General features: G+C 39.9%; 1 protein-coding gene across 2 annotated transcripts in view; it reads left to right on the top strand.

Moving 5' to 3' along the window:
* The window catches only part of LRRCC1 (leucine rich repeat and coiled-coil centrosomal protein 1), an 81,748-nt gene that overhangs the window by 46,462 nt on the left and 12,439 nt on the right, over nt 1–22,847 (top strand). For both annotated transcript variants that reach the window (XM_089679722.1, XM_089679721.1), the window contains exons 12-18: nt 1,573–1,712; nt 3,795–3,996; nt 11,142–11,327; nt 13,515–13,689; nt 16,525–16,688; nt 19,339–19,547; nt 19,650–19,787. In XM_089679722.1, coding sequence (XP_089535848.1) covers nt 1,573–1,712; nt 3,795–3,996; nt 11,142–11,327; nt 13,515–13,689; nt 16,525–16,688; nt 19,339–19,547; nt 19,650–19,787 — 1,214 coding nt within the window. The remainder of the gene's footprint in view (nt 1–1,572; nt 1,713–3,794; nt 3,997–11,141; nt 11,328–13,514; nt 13,690–16,524; nt 16,689–19,338; nt 19,548–19,649; nt 19,788–22,847) is intronic.

The following is a 22,847-nucleotide window of genomic DNA, read 5'->3' as shown; positions in this document are numbered from 1 at the left end:
TGTGAGAAGTGTCAGAATTGGCCCAGTAGGCAAGTACTCTGCAAATACAGAAATATACCTGTTGCTTTGATAAAAATGCACTTTACTGCTGTTTGTTCTCTTATGGATTATGATTACCACATGCTATTTGTGAAAGACTTGATGTTGACCCTGCCCAGTTGTCTGTTGTTAAACTACTGAACCCCAACCATTCTCTTCATCTCCACAGCATGGGGGCTAATTGGTCTGTATTCCCAGATAGGAGCTGTGAGGACTCCTTGAGATAGCACAGGAAGTTTGTGCAGGACGGCTCTAAATGTCTGTCATGATCATCAGGGATTTTTTTGCACTTATCTAATAGATATAACAATGTTTTCAATGGTATTTTTAACAGAACAGTGGGAAAAAATAAAATGTTTGTTGTTGGAGTATGCATACACTGTTAGACTTCACCTCTGCAACATCTCCAAGATACGACCGTTCCTAACCTCGAAAACTACTAAGCAACTTATTCACTCCCTTGTTATATCTTGCCTTAACTATTGTAACTCCCTCCTCATTGGCCTATGTAATCGCAGGCTATCCCCTCTTCAGTCTATCATGAATGCTGCTGCCAGACTCATCCACCTTACTAACCGTTCTGTATCAGCCACCCCTCTCTGCCAATCCCTCCACTGGCTTCCCATTGCCCAACAGATAAAATTCAAAACACTAACAATAACGTATAAAGCCATTTACAACTCTGCCCCAAATTACATCACCGATCTTGTCTCTAAATATCACCCAAACCGTACTCTCCGCTCCTCACAAGACCTCCTACTCTCTAGCTCCCTTGTCTCCTCCTCCCATGCTCGTCTCCAGGACTTCTCCAGAGCTTCCCCCATCCTCTGGAACTCTCTACCCCAATTTATCAGACTATCGCCTACTCTGCTCACTTTTAAGCGATCTCTGAAAACCTATCTCTTAAGGGAAGCCTATCCTGCCATCAGCTAATACTGGAATCTTCTACTCTTCCAACCAGTCCATCCCCCACAGTTACCTTTTGTACCACTAGCCCCTCCCTCCTAGATTGTAAGCTCCAAGGAGCAGGGCCCTCGAATCCCTCTTGTATTGAACTGTATTGTTACTGTATTGTCTCCCGTTATATTGTAAAGCGCTGAGCAAACTGTTGGCGCTATATAAATTTTGTATTATAATAATAATAAGGCAGATCTTCTGAGTTGCATCCATGTTCAAGGGCCATGACCTAAAAACTGCTGCATTGGATCAGCATGACAGCCAAACATTCAGCTCACTTCCATATGACCACACAGGATGTGGGTAGTGATCGCAGTGCAGATAACAGACAGAAGCACTAACCCTTCCCCACATTACTTTAGTTCAACAGCTGTTGTATATAAACCAAGTTGTAAGATATGCTAATTGACTTTTTAACAGATAAAGACCTTTTTGACTTTAAAAAGCCTAGTCATCTCTTTATATTTTCCTGTCCTATTGATTGGCCTTGTGAGCAGACATATACAAAATGGGTAATGTTGGTGTTATTTTGCACTGTATCTAAATCTAAAAAAAAATGTTTTCCTTTGAATGCAGATGAAACACATGCAGGAAGCTGAACGCAAAGTAACTGCCTCCCAGAGAGAAATGGAGTTGCTTCGAGGATCTGTGCGTCAGCACAAAGACAAAGTCCAACAGCTCCATGAACTGCTTACATCAAGGGAGCAGGCACACAGGTACTGCTGATTGTCACCAGCATGACAGCTTCCCAGAAGCTTATAAATACTCAGACATGAAATACAGCGCTAGCAATGGTCGTTCTCATCAGTTTAATCTCTTGCTGAGAGGGCCTTGTTTAGATGCTGGATGTAAACTTTGAAAATCTGCCTGAATATTATCATTTAATTTAAATTTATTTCCAAGTGAAATAGACATTCTGAAGCATGAATATAAATAACCAGGTTTTTAACTAATGTATTTTACTTCAGATTTGGAGGGATTGGGAGATCATAGGCCCCTTTGCAATTGTTTTTCTAGGGCTGAATTAAATGTTCCAAAAACAATGTTTTTCTTATATTTCCACAGTAACTGATCTGACATTTGTGCTTTTTGGTCATGATTGTAGTACCATTTTCCATTTAGAGAGATTAAAGTGTACCAGTGAAAACTTTGTCTGGTTTTTACTGCCATCTGGGACCTTAGTGGGACTCCAGTGGGGAGATTTCGACTCATGTCTTGCCCAAGGTTGCTGAGGAAATATGCAACAGGGACACAGAGAGCAATAAAAACACTTGCTAGGTAGAAAAAGGGGAGGCTGGAACCCTTGTCAGCTTTTTATTGCTGTCTGTTTCAATTACAGATTTTCCTTTACTTCCCAACTTTATGTTATCATTGCCACAGAACAAGAACTAAGAAGAGATGTCTCCAATGATCTCTATGACAGGGATTCTAATACTTCCCAGCTGTATCCAAAACTAAAAAAAACAAAAAAGTTGCATCTCAAATGCCACTTTAAAGCTGAACTCCAGGGATAAAGCTTTAGCCTTCATTGGTCCTCCCTCCCCACTGCAAGGCTTGACTGCTTGTTTTGCCTTGGGGAGTTTGACTAAGGTTATATGTCTACCTTATACCTTGCTTACACAGGCTTAATCCTCTTTGTGCAACCGGTCCTCCAAAAAGACCAATAGTCCTGCATTGTACAGGAGGGTGCTGAGGGCCTACCCACAACCTAGGATATCAGACAGCACTGGCAGCTGGGGGAGGTATGAAGAAGGTAAGTATATCACCTTATTTATCATCCTCTAGGTGAAATAAGCAGTTAAACCTTTCAGTGGGAAGGGGGTTCCACTTCAAGATTAAGATTTTTCGTCCCGGAGTTCAGCCTTAAGGGGACAAGTTTATTTCAAAGTTAAGCACTTTGGGTGAGGGGAGGGGGTGCTTTTAATAAGCTTTCCTTATTGTAGAAGTCTAAGGACTATGCTAATGCAAGGTTCTTGTGATATGATCAGTGCATGTTGGTATATACAATTTTTAGGCAGTAAAAAAAAAAAAGACTATGTAACATAGTTAACTTTTAAAGATAAGAAATGCTTAACATAACAGATCTATTGTTGATCTAAGTTGTTGATTTTGTAGTCTTGTACATATTTGAGCCCTCAGGCTTTGGGGTACTTGACAAGACACATGACGCTAAATGTATAGGTGGCTATATTCCATTTCTGTTTTAGAACATGTTTTAAATTGGTGTGTGATAGCATGCTGGCATCCCTATGTCAGTCCAGCAGCCCTGCTGAATATCCTGGGTACCCAAAAAACTCAGGATACAAATATCAACCAGCTCCATAGGTTAAATGACTAGGCCCCCACTCCTCTCACTCTCTGGGCCTCACTATTTGCTAGGGAAAGTACTTGAATGGAAGCTCCCATTTTTATTTATATCTTGACCGATTTTCATATAAATATCTGAAGTTGTAGGTTTATTTTAACCACCTATAAACATTTGCACTGCACTCATTGGTTATTACTGGTGATCCATGAATGTGCAAATTGTAAACATGGGATACTGCATGATCAGCTTACAATGTTACAATATTTTCTGTCGAATAATTTTAAAAGGAAATTTGGCTTCCTTGCTTAGCTGTTCTATCATAACCTGTAACATGAAAAGGCCATAAAGCTGAAAAAGTGTGACATGGCTGACTGCATAACTTTCTTTCCTATGCGATACTAAATTCACCCGGGGCTTTTTCTGTTTTTAAGCCTTGCATTGTATGCATAAGCTGTAGTGCATTTTTACAACGTATGTCTGTCATTGTCAGAATGGAGCTGGAGGCAAGGCTGCCATTAAATGGACCTGAATTCCAGGAAGCTGTAGCCAAGGAACTGTCTAGAGAAGAACAACGTCATAACCAGCAGATAAAAGAGTTCCAAGAGAAGATCAGTGTGCTGACACAGCAGTATGTCGATTTAGAAGATGAATTCCGTGCTGCTCTGGTTATTGAAGCAGCAAGATTTAAAGAGGTACTGTGTTGTGTGAAATAAGCACCTGACTGTAAAAATGTAAACATTTCTGTCTTGATTAGTTCATCAGCATAGTCACAACCATGTGAACTTAAACTCCTAGTTTTAACCCTTTTATCTTTTATTTCTTTCATGCAATCTGTCTGTATAAAGCTGCTCATAGATAACTCAATTTTCTTTCCTTCCACCATGAGTAGAAGTAAAGAAAATCACTCTGACTGTGTTGATGGGAGAATGCCTCCTGCAGCACTATTGTGTTGGGGGGGCTGCTTGGGGGTATAGCCACCAGTAGTAATCGATTGTAAAAAATCCGATAGGCTGGTTGGATGGATCAACTTGGCTACTATCAGCCCGCCCATACATGAGTTGAATCTCGGCCGATTCAGCAGCTACTTTTGACCTATGTATGGCTGGTCTAAACATTAAGGTATGTGTAGATTTTTTTTTTATGTGTTAGCACTGCTTGCATCTCCAGCAATCTGACCTGCCCCCTGCACAGTGCTCCATTCATCAATCCTGCTCAGCGAACGTGTTTGTTGTTGATTGGAGCACTGGGTACAGTAGGGGTGTCAAACTGCTGGAGAACTGAACCAAGGTACTCTATTTGAGAGCAGTGGTACAAATCTCCAGAGTGCTGTCTGCGCAGGGCGGTTTGATATAGATGGTACTGTGCTATTCTACACATCCACTGTTTTGAGCCTGGAGCACTGTTCTAGAAAAGAAAAATGATTTATGTCAGGCTAGGTAATTCTATTACCTTGTTCTGAATTATTGAATTTTTATGTGGCATGTTATGTTCCCATACTTCCCTTCAAATCGACTCAAGTAACAATTGCGACTCACAGTTGGAGTATATGCTGTGGCTGCTGAAATAAGAGGAGCCAAGCTGGAGTGAGCGTCTTCTTCCTCTGTCTGCCTATATCCTACCAGAGCCACTTGTATTTCTAAGGTCTGATTTTATGCAGTGAGTGAAGTGGGAGGCATTGGGCAGCACTCGGGGTGTACATGCTTAATTTCATTTATCAGTGTTAAATAAGACACATCTATGTTGCGCCTTGCCACCAATAATATCCATTTCTGTCAGACTGTGTGGTATCAGAATATATAGATCACTTATAGTGATGGAAGCATAAAAGATGTGGTGCTAAAGGTGTCAGTTGACAGATGATATGCTGTCAATCTTTGAATGGGTAGATGAGACAATTATTATTATTATAATTTTTCTTTATTTATATAGCTCCAACAGTTTGCGCAGCGCTTTACAACATGAGGGCAGGCAGTACAGTTACAGTACAGTTCAGTACAGACGGAAACTTATGGTACAATTTTATGGTACAGTTCATAGAGGCCCTAGCTAGGAATGATGCTCTGCTGGACTTGGTAATCTCAAACCATGCAAAGCTTATTACGAATGTCTATATAAAAGAACATCTGGGTAGCAGTGACCATAACATGATTTCATTTATTGTTAGCTGTAAACAGCAAGCACATATAAGAAAATAAAAACGCTCAATTTTAAGAGAGCTAATTTTCCAAGGCTGAGAGCTGCTCTCCAAGACTTAGACTGAGAGGGAATATTGACATCATTGAACACAACGCAGAAATGGGAGTTCTTCAAAAAGACTGTATGTGAACACACTGCAAAATATATTCCCATGGTCAACAAGTTTAAAAGGCTAAAAATCAAACCTATGTGGCTTACGGCCAAAGTTAAAAAAGATATAGATAATAAGAAAAGACTATTATTAAATATAAAAATGAAGGAATGCTATCATCATTTTAAACATTACAAAGAATATAACAGAATATGCAAAAAGGTAATAATGGCCGCAAAACATGAAAACGAATGACAGATTGCAAAAGATAGCAGGACCAACCCCAAAAAATTCTTCAAATATATTAATAGTAAAAAGGTTCAGTCTGATCATTAAGGCCCTTTACAAAATAATCTAGAGTGGGTGACTGGGGACAAAGAGAAGGCAAATTTATTAAATACCTTTTTCAGCTCTGTATATACAAAGGAGCATGGGGGAGCTCTTGTCCATAATGGGCATGGTATTGACACAGCTCCAGATGATCCACATTGGCTCACAATTGATATGATCCAAAAATATTTAGACAGAATAAAGGTGAATAAAGCACCTGGACTGGATGGCATACACCCACAGGTCCTTAAAGAATTGAGCTCTGTCATTTCAAAGCCATTGTTTCTAATTTTTAGGGACTCTTTAATGACTGGCATAGTACTACTGGATTAGCGTAAGGCCAATGTGGTGCCAGTATTTAAAAAGGGGTCAAAATCTTTACCAAGTAATTATAGACCTGTTAGAAGTTAAACTATAGTTGGGAAGATCCTGTAGAATTTAATAAAAGACCACATAGATGAGTTCTTGCTGGAAAAAAATATTTTAAGCAACAGACAGCATGGATTCATGAAAGACAGAAGTTGTCAAACAAATCTGATTTATTTTTATGAGGAGGTGAGCAAAACCTTGGACAGAGGGGTGGCAGTGGACGTGGTATACTTGCATTTTGCAAAAGCATTTGATACAGTTCCCCACACACGGCTAATGTGTAAGGTAAAGTCTACAGGCTTGGAAAAATCTGTATGTAAATGGATAGAAAACTGGCTAAAGATCGTGTTCTGAGAGTAGTGGTTAATGATTCATACTCTGAATGGTCTAGGGTTGTCAGTGGTGTACCCCAAGGTTCAGTGTTGGGACCCTTACTTGTTAATATATTTATAAACGATATAGGGTCTGGGATTAAAAATCCCATTTCAGTCTTTGCAGATGACACCAAGCTGTGCAGTGGAATAACGTCCTTACAGGATGTCTCCAACTTTCAAGCCGACCTCAATGCGCTGTTTAACTGGACAACTATGTGGCAAATGACGTTTAATGTTGATAAATGTAAGGTTATGCACTTGGGGGCTAAGAATATGCATGCATCATACATACTAGGGGGGAGTACAACTGGGGGAATCAATGGTGGAAAAGGATCTTTGAGTTCTGGTAAATCACAAGCTGAGGTTGCTAAAGAGAGCAAAATCCTCTCTTGTATTAAGAGGTATAGACTCCAGTGAGAGAGATATCATATTACCTCTGTACAAATCATTAGTAATACCTCATCTGGAATATGCAGTTCAGTTTTGGGCAACAATTCACAAAACGAACATTGGGGAACTGAAGAAAGTACAGAGAAGGGCAACTAAACTGATAAGAGGCATTATGGAGCTTGTGAGAAGAGGTACCAAGGGAACTATAGAGCAGGAGATCTTGGGAGGAACAAAGAGAACTGTTTGGTTGGTATTTTGAGACAAGGTTAGTGATGTAGCTGGGAGCCGAGTTGTGGATGGCTTTGTAATTTATTGTTCGTATTTTGAACTTATTTTGTTGGGTGAGTGGCAGCCAATGAAGGGATTGGCAGAGGGGGTTAGCAGACACTGAATGGTTGGTAAGGTAGACTAGTTGGGCAGCAGCATTCATGATGGACTGAAGGGGGGATAAGCCTATGTAAAGGTAATCCAATGAGGAGGGAGTTGCAGTAGTTGAGGCAGGAGATGACCAGAGAGTAGATTAGAAGCTCTGTGGTGTCATTGGTTAGGAAGAGCTAATCCTCTATTGTCTATGGAACAGACCACTACAGTCCTAAACAGGTGTTCTCAGGGGTAAATGTTTGCCTGGACACTTTAAAAAACCTAAATTGATTGCTATTATATTTTACTTGATAAGTCATGTGTCTTGCTTTAATTTGCTTTGTTTCTCATCAGAAACATCTCCTGTCCCCCAGGGAGCAAAATGCATGAAGCATGGTGGTGTGTTTGACAAATCCCCCCCGCCTGCCTTCCTTCCCTGCTGAATGGCTAGCAGGAGAGGGGCACACAACAGCTCTATGAAAATGAGGAGGAGGAGGTGGTGGCAACACTAATGTCTTTTAGTTCCCCATAGGAAAACCTACAAGTTGGGCTTCAACCTAGGTGCAGCTTGCAGTCAACACAAACCAACAAAGACATGCTATTATTGCACAATATGACCACGGATCAGAAAGGGACCGAGTTCCACTTGCACTTTCTCCCCTGGCAGATTCAAGAATGACTTTTAGACTCTGGCGACACTTCTTATTTAACCAGTGACACATGACCAGTGTGCCCATTTTTTGGTTTGAGATGGTTAGATCATGCAAACATGTGACCATTCAGTAGTGTCTGTGGCAGCTTTAGTTGTCAAGAATTTGTGACTTGGGATGTCACTAGAAATAGGATTTGGCTGGCAAATAACCCCTTCCAAAAAAAGGACTTATGGTCAGCTGTCATTTTGCTGATGATGCCCAGAAGCCAAATCAGCCGTGTCCACTTGTAGGTTATTTCTGGACTTGTGATGGCTCTGTACCTTTTAAGTGAACCTGTATGTTGCCCATACCAGCAAAGTAATAGATGCACCTTTAACAGTTTTCTCTCCAACTACTTGCAGCAGGACAGGTGTCAAGAGGGGCTTTGTTTTGTGCTTTGTACATATTTTTGTCTATTGCTATATTCCGTCAAAAGGAGAGCATTAATATTATTTAGGTTTGTTTGAAAATGTTGTTATTGCTGTTTTTTGGGGGTTTTTTTTTTTTGCTGTAGTCCTAGAGATACATTCATGATATGAAAACTTCTATAATTTGTTGATGGCAATACAATTTCTTATTGGAATTGCTTTAAACTTGGAGAATGCAATTTGCCCCCTGTAAGTAATAGATAACAGCAGTCAATGCTAGTTGGATACACAGCATCTCACATCAAAGGATGAAGCAGACTTTGGAATGAACACTGTGATTTACTCAGAGATAGAAAAGGGGGATGTGGACAGACTGGGAAATTATATCACAAAGCAAGTATAATTCATGCAAGTGTCTGTCTTTGGTAATAACCATTCAGCTTTTCCATTAACTTCAACATTATGTCAGTCCCTCAAAAACATTCTTCACAGAAATGTGTGTATAGATCATAAAATGCAGTTAAGCATCAGCAGCGGAAATCACTTTCTCTGGATGGAAATTCTCTGGGGCATTCTGTAGCTTTATTGATATTGAAAGATTTAAGGGGAGATTATGGTTTTAATTGCAATTCTTTACTAGTAATTGGAAAACTCAGAGAATATATAGAGGCAAAATACATAATAAAAACCCTAAGAACACATCCTTGTGGCTACACCTAACGGAAAGATGACAGATGCTCAATCTGTTTAGAGGAAACTTGCTGTGAGAAATATAGCTGCTGTTGTCGACCTCCACCTGAAAATCCTAGTTATCTGGCTGCCTCTTGCCTCAGTGCTTTCAGTGACTGACCTTGAACACTCATGCAGCCAGTCAGAGCTCTTCATCTGCTTTTTTTTCTGCTCAGTGACTCAAGCTGATTTTGCTGCAATGCTTACCTTCAATTTGGATCTGTTCCCCACAGTAAACCATGCCACCACCAAATGTTTCAAGTCTTTTGGGTGAATGGGTGGCCAGTGTCACCCCCCCCCCCCCACATCCTTTTTTTTAATCCTGTATGTATGAGCATTAAGACTAGCATGGGCAGTAGCTGCAACCAGCAAGCAGAAATGTAAACCACCAGGTGTACAATAACATAAATACCCCAACATTCAGTACTAGACAATATAGTGGAACTATCTAATCTGATTGTAATTTAAAATACAAATAGAGGTTTCAGTTGCACACAATTGAAAATATATGTGGGACACTGAAAGCTCCTGGTGCCTTTGTTAGGCTGGCCATAGATGGATAGAAGATCATTCGAAAAAAACGTTCAATCATTCGACTTTCTAACTGTTAGTGGGCTCATTTTGATTCTGTCGGAATTTTGTAGTGTCAGCGAACGATTTTCGAAACGTGAGTAGTGGAATTGATTGGGAATAACTTGGAAAATCATAACATATATGAGCATGTGAAATCGATCGACAAAAAATTTACCTTTTATGGTATAAATTAATGACAATGTCATCAAGTGGGAGAAAAAACGTGTATCATTGATGGCATAATCACATGCTGATTCAACAGATCTTTAGCAAATGTGAACAAATTTTCGTGCAATTTTTCTACCCATCTATGGCCAGCTTTAGGCAGTCTGACTTTTACATTTGATACTGGGACATACATCATGGCATTAAATGAATTAAAAGCAAGCATACCTAGAGGTTGCCCCATCATTTTTCCCTTGTGCCTACACATGGCAATGATGTTACTTTTTTTTTTTTTTTTTTTTTTTTATTTGAACAGTATGACCTGAGTGCCAGTTTTTAGTATACTGACAGCAAGCAAATAAAAGGTTAGTTAAGCTATGTTTTCCAGCATGCTGTTGTGTTTTTATTTATTTTTTGGTAAGTGGAACAACTTTTTAAAAAGTAGCTGTCCACAAAAAGGAACAGATTACCATGTATTTTTGATGTACAATCCCAGATAAATATAATTTGACCAACAATGATTTCAAGGGCAGGTTATTATACGAAGAATTAAGTGATCTTTTTTGTTTTTCAATAAGTTCCTGCTGGTAGTCATGCTCATTTTCTCCATATTAGCCAAGAAATCAATGGACAAATAAGCAGTATTAGGGTATCTACTTACAGTGTGATTGGCCTACTGTGCCTTCTTGTATATCAGGGATGTCCAACCTGCAACCCACAACGGCTATGAATGTGACCCAAATCGTAAACTGAAAAATACTTACAATTGCAGGTTTTTTTTGGGGGGAGGGGGGTGTCTTTTGTAAAATGCCTTTACACGCGGTAAACACTTTTTACTTTTATAATAAAAAATATTGCAAAAAATTCATTTTTATTACTCAGGTGCATTATCTGTATCAGTGATCGTTACCTTGTGCTCTGTCTAACCTTTTCTGCTCATCAGCTATCCTTATTGTTAGTGTATTTTATGTGTGGCCCAAGACAATTCCTCTTCTTCCAATGTGGCCCAGGGAAGACAAGTTTGACACCCCTGCTATATACTATTTTTTAATGTACGGATCAAAGACTATAGACCTCTAGTAGACACAAGGTTTTAGCACTTGCTGACACTGCTTTCAAACTGTAAACATTCAATGTGCTATAAACAGATTCGCCATAATAAAAGTATATTGTGAATAATGTGTATTTTTGTTGTATCAGGTGAAAGATGGCTTTGACAATGTCACAGCAGAGCTAGCAGAGCATAAGGAAGCGCTGTCCCGGATCCGTCTGAAAGAGAAGCAGTCAGCAAGTTTAATCCATGAGCTTACCACTATGGTGAAGGAACAGAAGACCAGGATTGCAGACATCACCAAAACAAAACTAGAAATCATTAAAGATCTGAAAGTATGTTTGTGTTGTACTGTAAACTAATAGTTAACTAGATTCCAGAGCATGTAATGTTTTAGATTGTCTGATAATTAGCATTGCCTTTTAGTAAGTTTACTGGCATTCCAAAATCTTATTTGCTGCACAGAATGGTCCAGGGGAGTACTTTGAGGGATGTAAGCAGGGTGCCCCAGGAGCTGCATCCAGTGGGGGCATTCTTTCATCTCTTCCCCATCAGTGAAATGGTGAAGGGATCCTTTAGACTTCTTTGCCATTTCACAAAATCTGCCCTATATCCTCTGATCAGAGCAGGGCCCCCCAAAGGAAAACTTGTTAAATAAGCTTGGAAAACAAACTTTTTTTTTTTTTAAGGGCAATATTGGAGATATGCTCGTGTTTAAAGTAGATCTATAGCCAGAACTTTAAAAAAGAAAATTGGAATAGGGAATGATTGAAACCCCTGTCATATTCTATAATGTACAGCTGCTGAGCAAACCTTTTGGCGCTATATAAATACTGTATAATAATAATAATATTTTTGGTTTTCCTTCGTGTGTCCCATAACTAAAGGTTTTAACTTTTTCACTTCCTGTCCTATCAACACAACAGGAAGTGAGAGAGGATCTCTCCAAAATGAGGAATATTTTCTCTGACAGTTGTCATTAGAACGCATGTTCCCTTGGAAATATTTCCACTTTATTCCTGTTTTGGTCATTGGGCACAGGACAAATAGAGAGAGTGAATCTCCCTAATGGGGACACAGACAGCAATAAAAATCTGACAAGGGCTTGAGTCCTTCCCTACACTATTCAAAACTGAAAAACGGAGGTTTAGATACCGGGTCATTTTTGGATTGGGTGTTGAGGGTTGAAGTTGACTCAGTTTGCAGTAGGTGAGGAGAGTAGTACTTTAGCCATGAGGAAAGTACAGTAAAGGGGGGGAGCGAGGATATGTTGTAATGGAGCAGAACGAATTTGGGGAGGTGAGGAATTGTATAGTTGGTGTCCTGGGAGAAAGGACAGTAAGGATATGAGGTGTTTAAAGATACAGTACTCTGGCTAGAAGGACGACAGGCTACAAAGGAATGGATACAGATTGTGGAACTAAGGATTATGGTAGAGTTGCCAGAAGACCAGACAGAAAGCAAATGAGCAGGAGCTGAGAGATCTTGCGAGAGAGAGGATAATAGGTTGCAGAGTAGCAGACCAGGCTGTTTGATAGAATTCGTGTGGTGGATCACGAAGGAGAACGGAGAGCAAGGATTCCATAGATAGAAGTATCTGTGGGGTGCGGAAGGAACACCTAGGTGGGAGCATGCATGTTGGAGTAAAATTGCAGACCGGAAGAATCCACCAGTTAAAAATCTAAAGTGAAAATCCACCTTTGAAGCTGAACTCCAGGCAAACCTCTAAACAAACAGATGAAATTCATACAGTATAAGGAAGCTGCTTTACCTGCCAATTGGTTTATATTTCTCCATCTAGTCCTAATATTCACACAGCCCTATCACACAGCATTTGACATGACAAGCAATGTGGATGCATTGTTTTGCCTCATCACCACCTGGTTTTAACCCCTTGAAGCCCTCACTAGCGTGGTTGCAATGCAGTATTCATCTCTATGGGGAGCAGGGGGTGTAATTCCTGCCACAGAAGAAAAGCATCATGGCCGTGGCATGTCTACACCCCCAGACACTGACACCGGCAGCTAAAGTGGTGGTGGGGTGTTAAAAACAAAGCTGCTGAGTTATATGGCAAGCCCCACTATCACCACACCACTAATGTGAACAAGCCCTAACTGTCTAGGAATACAGTGGTGGCCTCTCTACACCCCCAGTCTGCTGATTGGATAGTGAAATGGTAACATCAGACTAATGGTTATCTTTCTGCTGTTTCCCTCATATCCGCCTATTTGCATGCATCACGCTAGTGTTGCCCCTCCCTCTCCCAGTTTGAGTACTGTTGCATATTGAAATAGAGACAGATTTGTATTTTAAAGTATATCTAAAGCCAAAACTCAGGACTGGAAGAAAAATTCAAGTACTTACACTAGTTTATATTAAAAATATACTTTTAACTTTGAATATCATTAATGGATAGAGGGCTGCATTATTTTGTGTTTTTTATATCTGCTTGTAGTTCAGCTTTAATTATATGCTGTGTATTTTCTCATTTTGGCAATAACACTGTTTTACTGTATCTGCAGAGTAAACTACGCAGCCTGGAGATGGTGGCAGAAGAAGAAAAGCAAAAAACTGTCCAAATTCAGCTTCTAAAACAAGAAAAATCTAAGCTCATTTCACAGCTCACTGCCCAGGAGTCACTGATCGATGGATTAAAAGCTGAAAGGAAAATATGGGGACAAGAGCTCACTCAACAAGGTAAGATCATTACATTGATGTGTAGAACAGAACTCGCTATTTCAGTGGGTTGGCTACAGTCTGTTTCTCCTAATTCCTTCAGATCTCTCTTGTGCTTTGCTTGTCTCTCTACTGGGATTTTTGGCTGAAAATAATTGATACTACGACCAATAACGTGATCAGGCACTGCAGCTGTGTTGTGTGCTCTGAATGATGTTGTGATTGAAATTGACCTGTCATATTTATTTGCACACGGGTGTCCCGTTTGTCCATTTTTCATCCATCCATTGATGGATGAAAAACGGACATCAATGCATGTCTATGGAAAAACTGATGTAAACAGATGATCATCCATTTACATCCGCATCCGTCCACATTCGGTTTTTTTTTTTTTTTAATTGATCGAAACCCTTTTTTTGTTGCCTGCCTTAGGATTTACACCCCTTCCTGACCAGGCCATTTTTTGCGTTACGGCGCTGCGTTACTTTTAACTAACAATTACGTGGTTTTGCAACGCTGCACGCTAATGAAATTTACGTCCTTTTTTTCCCCACAGATTGAGCTTTCTTTGGGTGGTATTTGATCGCCTGTGTGTTTTCTTTATTTTTTGTGCTATAAAAGAAAGACCGACAATTTTGAGGAAAAAAACAGTATTTTTGACTTTTTGCTATTAAACATGTCCAGTAAAAAAAAAATTAAAAAAATCAAATTTCGGCATAAATTTAGGCCAAAATGTATTCTGCTACATGTCTTTGTTAAAAAAAAAAAATCCTAATACGTGTAAATTAATTGGTTTACGTGAAAGTTATAGCGTTTAATGACAGTGTAGATACTGGAATTTTTTTTTTTTGTCACTAGTAATGGTGGCGATCAGCGACTTATAGTAGGACTGCAATGGGCATCCTGACACTGGGGGGAACTGACTTGGTGTCACCAGTACAGTGATCAGTGCAAAAAACCCCTACACTGTACTAATGACACTGGGCAGGAAGGAGTTAACATGAGGGGTGATCAAAGGGTTAACTGTGTGCTGGGAGTGTTTTACTGGGGGGTGGTGTGTTGGAGCTTCACTGTAAGCACACTGCTCTGGATGGCATTGCACAGCACAGCCATCCAGAGCAGTGTGCCCGATCCGACAGAGAGGAGGACTGTTAGTAAACAAAGCAGTCCTCCTCCCCGTCGGAGATGCTTGGTAATCACCAGGCGCTGGTGGGAAATCACCGGCCAGGACCCGGTGATTGACAGCCGCGGCCGCAAATGGCGCTGCGCTTATTTCGCGCGCGCCCCCTACCCGGAAGTACAAAATCACATATATATGTTATCTTGCACACCCCTGCTGCCCTGTAGCAGTTTATCTGCTATAGGGCAGTCAGGATGTGGTTAAAAAATGGAACAGAGAACAAATGGATGTAAACATACAAACGATCCGTTTTTGTATTGGTTGTTAGGACCTGGCACCCACTGGTGTCCTAACAACTAGTGACTCATCTCTGCTGTCAGCGGGTATTCCTGCTGACAACAGAAAGTAAGCAAAAGAAAAAAAAAAGAATGCGTGGGGGGCGGGGGGGTTGGGTGGATGTGTGTACTGCAGATAGAGCAAGGTGGGGAAGAAAGACAGAAGAGGACAGGCGCAGTATGTACAGTGAGGGAACAGTGTATACAAAAAGACAGGCTCCCTCGCTTTCTGGCACTAACCGTAATTGCCGGATTTTTTTTCTGCATATCTCCAAGAAGGATCTGTCATTCAGCCCCGCCATTGATGTCACTGGGTGAACCCACCCCTTTGTTTATTTAGCGGTGGGGTGAATGACAGCTCCTTCCCTGCAGTATAGAGTAAAGAAAAAAAAAAGGCAGCAGTTACATTTAATGTAATGACGGGTAGTGCCAGCAAGTGAGGAAGCTTGTCTGTATATGCTTCCTCACTGTATACATTGTTCTTCTCCTCTCCTAACCCCTTCTTGCACACACTGACAGCCCCCCCCTTACCCCCTCCCTATGGTCCCCTATGTGATAGCAATAAAATCATAAGTAAGAAAATAAATACTTAAAAAGACACACAACACATTTTACAAAAGTAAAAAAGATTTCAGCCTCCCCACCCCCACATACACAGACATACAATCATCAGATGAGCATGTAAAAAAAATGACAATTTCTGCTAAACATGTTGCATAGCACCGTGCACGCCAGTGTGAGATCAATAATTCTAGCACCAGAGCTCATGGGTAATACTAAACTGATGACCTGTAGGGACTTTTAAAGCGTCACCTATGGAAAATATAGGGTATTGAATTATTTTGCTGTTTTAAGGGGTGCACGCAATTTTAATGCTTGACTTGTTGGGTATCTGTTTATTCAGTGCAACTTTATCTTTTATATTTAAAAACAAAATGTGTAAATAATTGTGTTTGTATGCCCTAAAGGTAAATTTAATGTATTTTTTACAAAAATTTTGCATTTTCTAAACCGTTGTGCTAACATCATGTAACATAAAAAATTGGAACTGCCAAAGATTTGTTCTCTACGGTGTCTGCTTTCTGAAATTTTATAATGTTTGGGGGTTTAAGTAATCAGGCCTAAAATTATTTTTTAATCATGTAAACCAAAAATGTTAAAAATTTGAAAAAATAGCTCTGGGACTGTTAAAACTGATGTAAAATGATCCGTTTTTTTTTTTTTCTTTGAAAACAAATGTAACTGAACTGATGAAAAAAAAACAGAATGCCCGTGTGAAAGGGCCCTAAAGAATTGATATAACATGATCTTTTCATGGCTCATATTGTAAATATTGTAACTTATTGCTTTTATTAATTAATCTGATTGTGTATCCCCTCTGCCATTTGTGCTGTGATATAGGTGTCTCACTGGCTCAGGATAGAGGAAGGCTTGAAGCTAAAATTGAAGTTCTTTCAACAGAGATGGAAGCCCTGAAAAAGCAAAATGAGCGTGACAATGACGCATTAAGGATTAAAATGAAAATGGTTGAGGATCAAACGGAGACCATTAGGAAGTTAAAAGAAGTGAGTAATGTTTCCAAAGCCTGCTTCTGTACAGTAAACCTTTAAATCAGAAATAAACATTCCACAGCAGCTAATGCAGCTATATAGGAAAGGTAAAACTTTTAGAGCCTATTCCCTCCTATTGCATTGCAGTAACTCTCAGCAACGCACGTTACCGGTGTTTGTGCCATGCATTGACATTTATTGTAAATGGGACCCCCATGCCCCTTGCTGATGGACCTTGTGGACAGTGGTAGCAAGATAGCAGGAGCAAGAGTTGTCACCCCTGCCATTTGTTGTGGTTCTGTTATGTAACGAATGATGTCTAGGCTTCTCCATTTCAATCTGCATTGCAAGACCTTCTACAGCAGAAGATTTTTAACACAGAAAACTGGGACCCTTTAGTGAAATATCATGGAGGGCCCTGCATCTCACACAGCATGTGCGTCTTATCAGGATGATGAGCAAAGCAGGCCATTGACAGAGCGATATACTTTCCTGAACCACGGGCTAGGGGAATCCCTCCCGTAGATTGCCTATACATGGTTCGAATCTCAGCCGGTCCATGCTGTACCAGTCGAGATTTGAACCGGCTATGGTCGACTTTATAAATCCAATTTTTGAGGAGTTGCCACCTATAGGTGTAAACTAGTCTTGCTCAAGCTATCCTTTTCTTAGAGCTATTGTAGCTGAAGGGCTGGAATTAAGTCTGCCAAACACTAGGAAAACAGTAATCGGGGTGACCTTGTTGTTTAACCACTTGCCTACAGGGCACTTATACCCCCTTCCTGCCCAGGCCAATTTTTAGCTTTCAGCGCTGTCACACTTTGAATGACAATTGCGCGGTCATGCAACACTGTACCCATATGAAATTTGTATAATTTTTTTCACACAAATAGAGCTTTCTTTTGGTGGTATTTAATTGCCACTGGGTGTTTTTTATTTTTTGCGCTATAAACAAAAAAAGAGCAAAAAATTTGAAAACAAAAAGTTTTCCTTTTGTTTCTATTATAAAATTTTGCAAAAAGGTAATTTTTCTCCTTCACTAATGTGAGTTGATGAGGCTGCATTGATAGGCAGCACTGATGGGCACTGATAGGCAGCACTGATGGGCACTGATAGGCAACACTGATGGGCACTGATAGGCAGCACTGATGAGGTGGCACGGATAGGCAGCACTGATGGGTACTGATAGGTGGCATTGCTAGGCGGCACTGATGAGCTGGCACTAATGATGCTGCATTGATAGGCGGCACTGATGGACGGCACTGATGGGTACAGGTGGGCGGCACTGATGGGTACAATAGGGTGGCACAGGTCTGCGGCACTGCTGGGAACTGATCGTCAATGCCCTGATGATCAGTGCCGATCCCTTCGCTTACAATTGCCGATTCTCCTCAGTACTTTCCTCATGCTGTGACAGCGTGTGGAAAGTGCAGCCGATAACCGGCAACTGCATTTACCAGTGATCTGCTGTGTCATTGGACACAGCTGATCACGTGGTAAAAGGCCGCTGTGATTGGCCGTTTACATATCACGTGATCAGCTGTGTCCGTAGGACATAGCAATCACCGGCGGAGCCAGGTGCGGGGAGCGCACGGGGCGTGTTCTGAAATGACTTCCATGGAGGTCGTTTCAGTACCAGACAACCGCACTGTAGCCGTCCTTCGGCTATAGTGCGGTTGGGAACTGGTTAAAGGGATTATTGAGGAAGTTCAGTGAAAAAAAACGTATCTGCATGTGTAACTAAAGTGTCCATAAAAAATCAAGTCAGGTGATTATATCAACAATTCACATGCGTTATCCACCATGAGAGTATGAAGCAGCAATGGTGTGCCACTGCAACCTCAAATCAGTGCTTAAGTGCAGATCCCTGCGCTACACAGCTCCTTACCAGATGAGATGATATCGATGTAATGAGATCTACATGCACTTAGTTGTCATACAGCTACATTTCATTTCCCATGCTTCAGCTCAGCAGCGCTCATCTGATATAAATAAAGCAGAAGAACACAGGGCAAAACTCATGATGTCGTATAAAAATAATCAGAATTTAATAAACAAAAAGAAACTTGTGTTAATATGATCAGTAGATTGGAAAACAAACACAGCATTGATCAAAAGCACATGGGACTGGGTGGCGTGCGTGATGACGTCACGAATCCGAAGTTCCGCCCAATGCGTTTCTCCTCAAATGGCATCGTCAGGGATGCAGTTGCACACTGTTGATGCTTATACTTTGACGGTGGATAAAGCATGTGAATCGTCAATATAATCACCTGACTTTTTAACGATATTATATGTAGATGCATTTTTGTTAGTAGTGAGGTACATTTTGTTTATACTTATTTAAAGTGATAACGGCACTTTTTTTGTGTATGTGTATTTGTTTAGTATTCTGACATTTTAGTGTGCTGCTATTACACTATGCAAGGATTTGTATATTATTTTCTTGGGGCGTGGCAACCCATCAATGTTACTTTAGTGAGATTTCCCACAGAGGGCAGGAGCTCTCCATACAGTCCGTAAGCTTGCTAGCCTGGTTAATTGTAACTGTATATTGAATATACAGTTTATAAGGGGGTGTATGCTTTCCCTACTCATATTAGTATATAATATTATTAACCAGTAACTTTGGTATGTGGAGTATCATTTGTACTCTGATTGTCAGGGGCTGCAAGAGAGGGATGAACGCATCAGAAAGCTGCATGCCGAAAATCTTGAGATGGAGAAAGCATTAAGAGAACAGAATGATGAAAGAGCAATACAATTACATGAACTGAAAGAAAAGCTGGAAAGGCAAACAGAAAGAAAGGAGGAAATAAAGCTGCAGCTAGAAGAGAAGGAGGCTGAGCTGGAAGATGTGAAGAAAGCTTATAGGTGATTAAGCAGCCTCTGGAGCAGAGGTTTTAGTAAATGTAGCATGTGCTGTTTGATGTGAAATCTGTGCTCATTTGAGGCATTTGCTCTTTCTATTCATAGTGCAATGAATAAGAAGTGGCAGAATAAAGCAGAATTATTAAGCCAGCTTGAAACACAAGTCAGGCAGATGAAAGAGAATTTTGATGCCAAGGAGAAGCGGCTGATTGAAGAGAGAGACAAAAGCCTTCAAAACCAGAAGTGAGTATAAAGCTATGCTGGATTTAAACTTTGTAAAGGTTTGGTGAATCCCACTTTATATCGAAATGGTTAGTAGCCTGTTTTATGTGTAATTTCTGTCTATTATGTACTCCTCTCTGCTTCCCCGTACAATTACTTCAACAAACTGTCACTGCTTAATACTTTTGTAGAGTGTCCTGAGGCGTTGTACATTCCCTAGTCAAGCTCAATACTATTGGCATAATGTGTGTTTTTCAGTTAACACACACTTAGCCTCTTATATATGAATTATTGACTGAGGACAGTTCACGCAGGCCGTGTGCACACAGGCATTCCAATAGGGTGTTTTGTGCACATTCTTGACACTTGTGAGTACTTTCTGAGTCCCAGGAAGAAAGCAATATTGTTCAGTCTAAACAAACACTTAAAAGTGCAGAATGCAGTGGGCCCTCTATGTCGCAGGAAGAGCACTGGACAACTTGCTTTGATGCACCTGTATGTACCAGGTTCAAGAAACTGGGATCATTTGAGTATCAGTCCTGGTTGGGGCACTTATATATAGCACATTATGTAAATTAGTGTAATAAAAGCTGTGTTGCAGACAGAAGATGAAACTGTTAACAGATTGCTTTTTTTTTTTTTTTTTTTTTTTTTTAATTTAAATATTTATTAGTTTTTCATTTTTTACAAAAAAAATTCCATAAGAAGAGATAACAATACATATAAATATTCCATACATTTCTACCTTGCCCCTTCTAATAAATCTTTTCTTTCCCTCCCCTCCCAACCCTTTCCCACCCCCCTTCCCCCTCCCTCCCCTTTGCACGTTCTATACTCTCTCGAGGCCCAATAGTTTCTTAATTTATAGTTTTCTATACTTCTTTCAGTCCTGATTTTTCCCATTTTTCCCATCTTGTATAGTATATTTCCATCCTATCTTCCTGCATATAGTAAGATTTTTCCATTCTACTTATCTGATTTACTCTGTTGATCCAGTCTTCCTCCTTCGGCACCTCTGATTTTTGCCAGAACTTGGGTATCAACCCCTTTGCAGCATTTAAATAGTACCATACGCCTGATTCTTTATATTTATTTACTGTGATCCCAACACTATGTAGGAGACATATCGTTGGGTCTAATCCTATGTCATTTCTATTGAGTTAACTATTATCTTCCAGAAAGCCTGAATTTTCGGACATTGCCACCAAATGTGAAACACCGTGCCCTCCTCCCCACAGCCTCTCCAACACATTTTAGAATTCTCCCCCCTCATCTTGTGCTCAATACTCGGTGTGATATGCCATCGTGTCAAACATTTATAGTTAATCTTCACATCTCTCATACTAACATTCTCGTGTATCAATCTATATATCTTGTTCTGTTGGTCCTCGTCTAACACCACCTCCATATCTCTTTCCCATTTCGTTATAAAAATTAACTTTGTGTCTGTGTCTAATTCTGTGAGTATTCTATAAACTTTGGCAATTCCGTGTTTCCCATCTCTACGTGTTTCCAACAACCTTTCAAACATATTCCAATCCTTTTTTAATCTCAGGGGTTTTGGTAGTTTTCCAATAAAGCATTTTAACTGATGATATTTCCACTCGTCTATTCCAATAAAACTTTCTCCCTTCTCTTTTAATTCTTTAAATGGTCTCAATTCCCCCTCTACCAGTACATCTCTCAGTTGGATATCTTCCCTTTTAAACCATCTACCAGATATCTCATCCTTTCCTGGGGGGAAATAATCAGAATTTACAAGAGGCATTAATATAGAATTGAATTCCCATTTCCTACTTTTGTGTAAATTATCCCATATCCTTAAAACATTTAAAGTGTAAATACTTGTGCTTTCTTTAACTCTTCTAAGATGTGCTGGAACCCATATCATCTTACTCAAACTAATCCCACTAAATTCGTTTTCAATTTTTACCCAACTCTTCCCCTTGTGGTTGAATGTCCAATCATAAATTCTTGCTAAAATTACTGCTTTATAGTATCTCTTGACATCAGGTAGTCCCATTCCCCCTTTCTCTTTAGTTCTACTCAATATTTCATAAGATATTCTTGATTTTTTGTTCCTCCAGATATATCTTATTAACATTTTTTTCATTATCTTAAACACCTCTGGCAGTTTAATTGGGACCATTTGGAATCTATACAGTATTTTAGGTATGATTACCATTTTAACTAGGTTTATACGTCCTATCCATGATGGGTTTCCACCTTCTAATATTTTTAATTCTTCCTTAATCTCATTTATCAAAGAAATATAGTTTAATCTATACAGTTGTTTATATGAGATAGCAAGTTTTATTCCTAGATATTTTAAATCTTTTTCTCTCCATGTAAAGGGGAACTCTTTTTGTAGCTTTTCCTTTTCACTCTTTGGTATGTTGATGTTCAAGATCTCTGTTTTTGTTGGATTAATTTTTAAATTTGATAGATCGCCATATTCCTTCAAGATCTTCATTATATTTGGTAATGTTATTCGAGGGTTGTCTACATAAAACAATAAGTCGTCCGCAAAGGCTGCTACTTTATGCTCTGTATTTTCTATCTGGATTCCCTTTACCGCTCCACTATTCCTTATCGTAGACAACAGGGGTTCCAATGACAGAACAAACAGCAAGGGGGACAGTGGGCAGCCCTGTCTTGTTCCATTGGACATTCCAATGGATTCCGACCTCTCCCCATTTACCGTGATAATTGTGGTGGGCTCCCTATATAATTTACCTATCCACTCAAGCATTCTCTCTCCAATCCCCAACACTTGTAAGTTGTCCATCATGAAGCCCCAGTCCACTCTAGTTAACAGATTGCTTATAGTGCAACTGCACTGCATCTGAGCACAACATACCAAAAAAGCTATTTAATTCATTTTTAATATTCAAAACCCATCCATCCATCCGTGTCTCCATTTATTTTGCTGAAAAATCATTTTGAAAAACACCCCCTGGCATTTATGGCAGTGGTCATCTTGAATAAGGGTAGATGATTCATGTAGCATTTTCTTCCTGGAATCCATCTACCCTTAGCTCAGGCATTGGCTGAGTTGAGAGTCTGCGGTATTTTTTTCAC

Source organism: Staurois parvus, unplaced genomic scaffold, assembly GCF_062004578.1.
Source record: "Staurois parvus isolate SC_StPar_1 unplaced genomic scaffold, SC_StPar_1.0 ptg000230l, whole genome shotgun sequence".
Taxonomy (NCBI): domain Eukaryota; kingdom Metazoa; phylum Chordata; class Amphibia; order Anura; family Ranidae; genus Staurois; species Staurois parvus.
The sequence above is the reverse complement of the archived record's forward strand: the minus strand, read 5'-3'. Positions and strand labels throughout refer to the sequence as shown.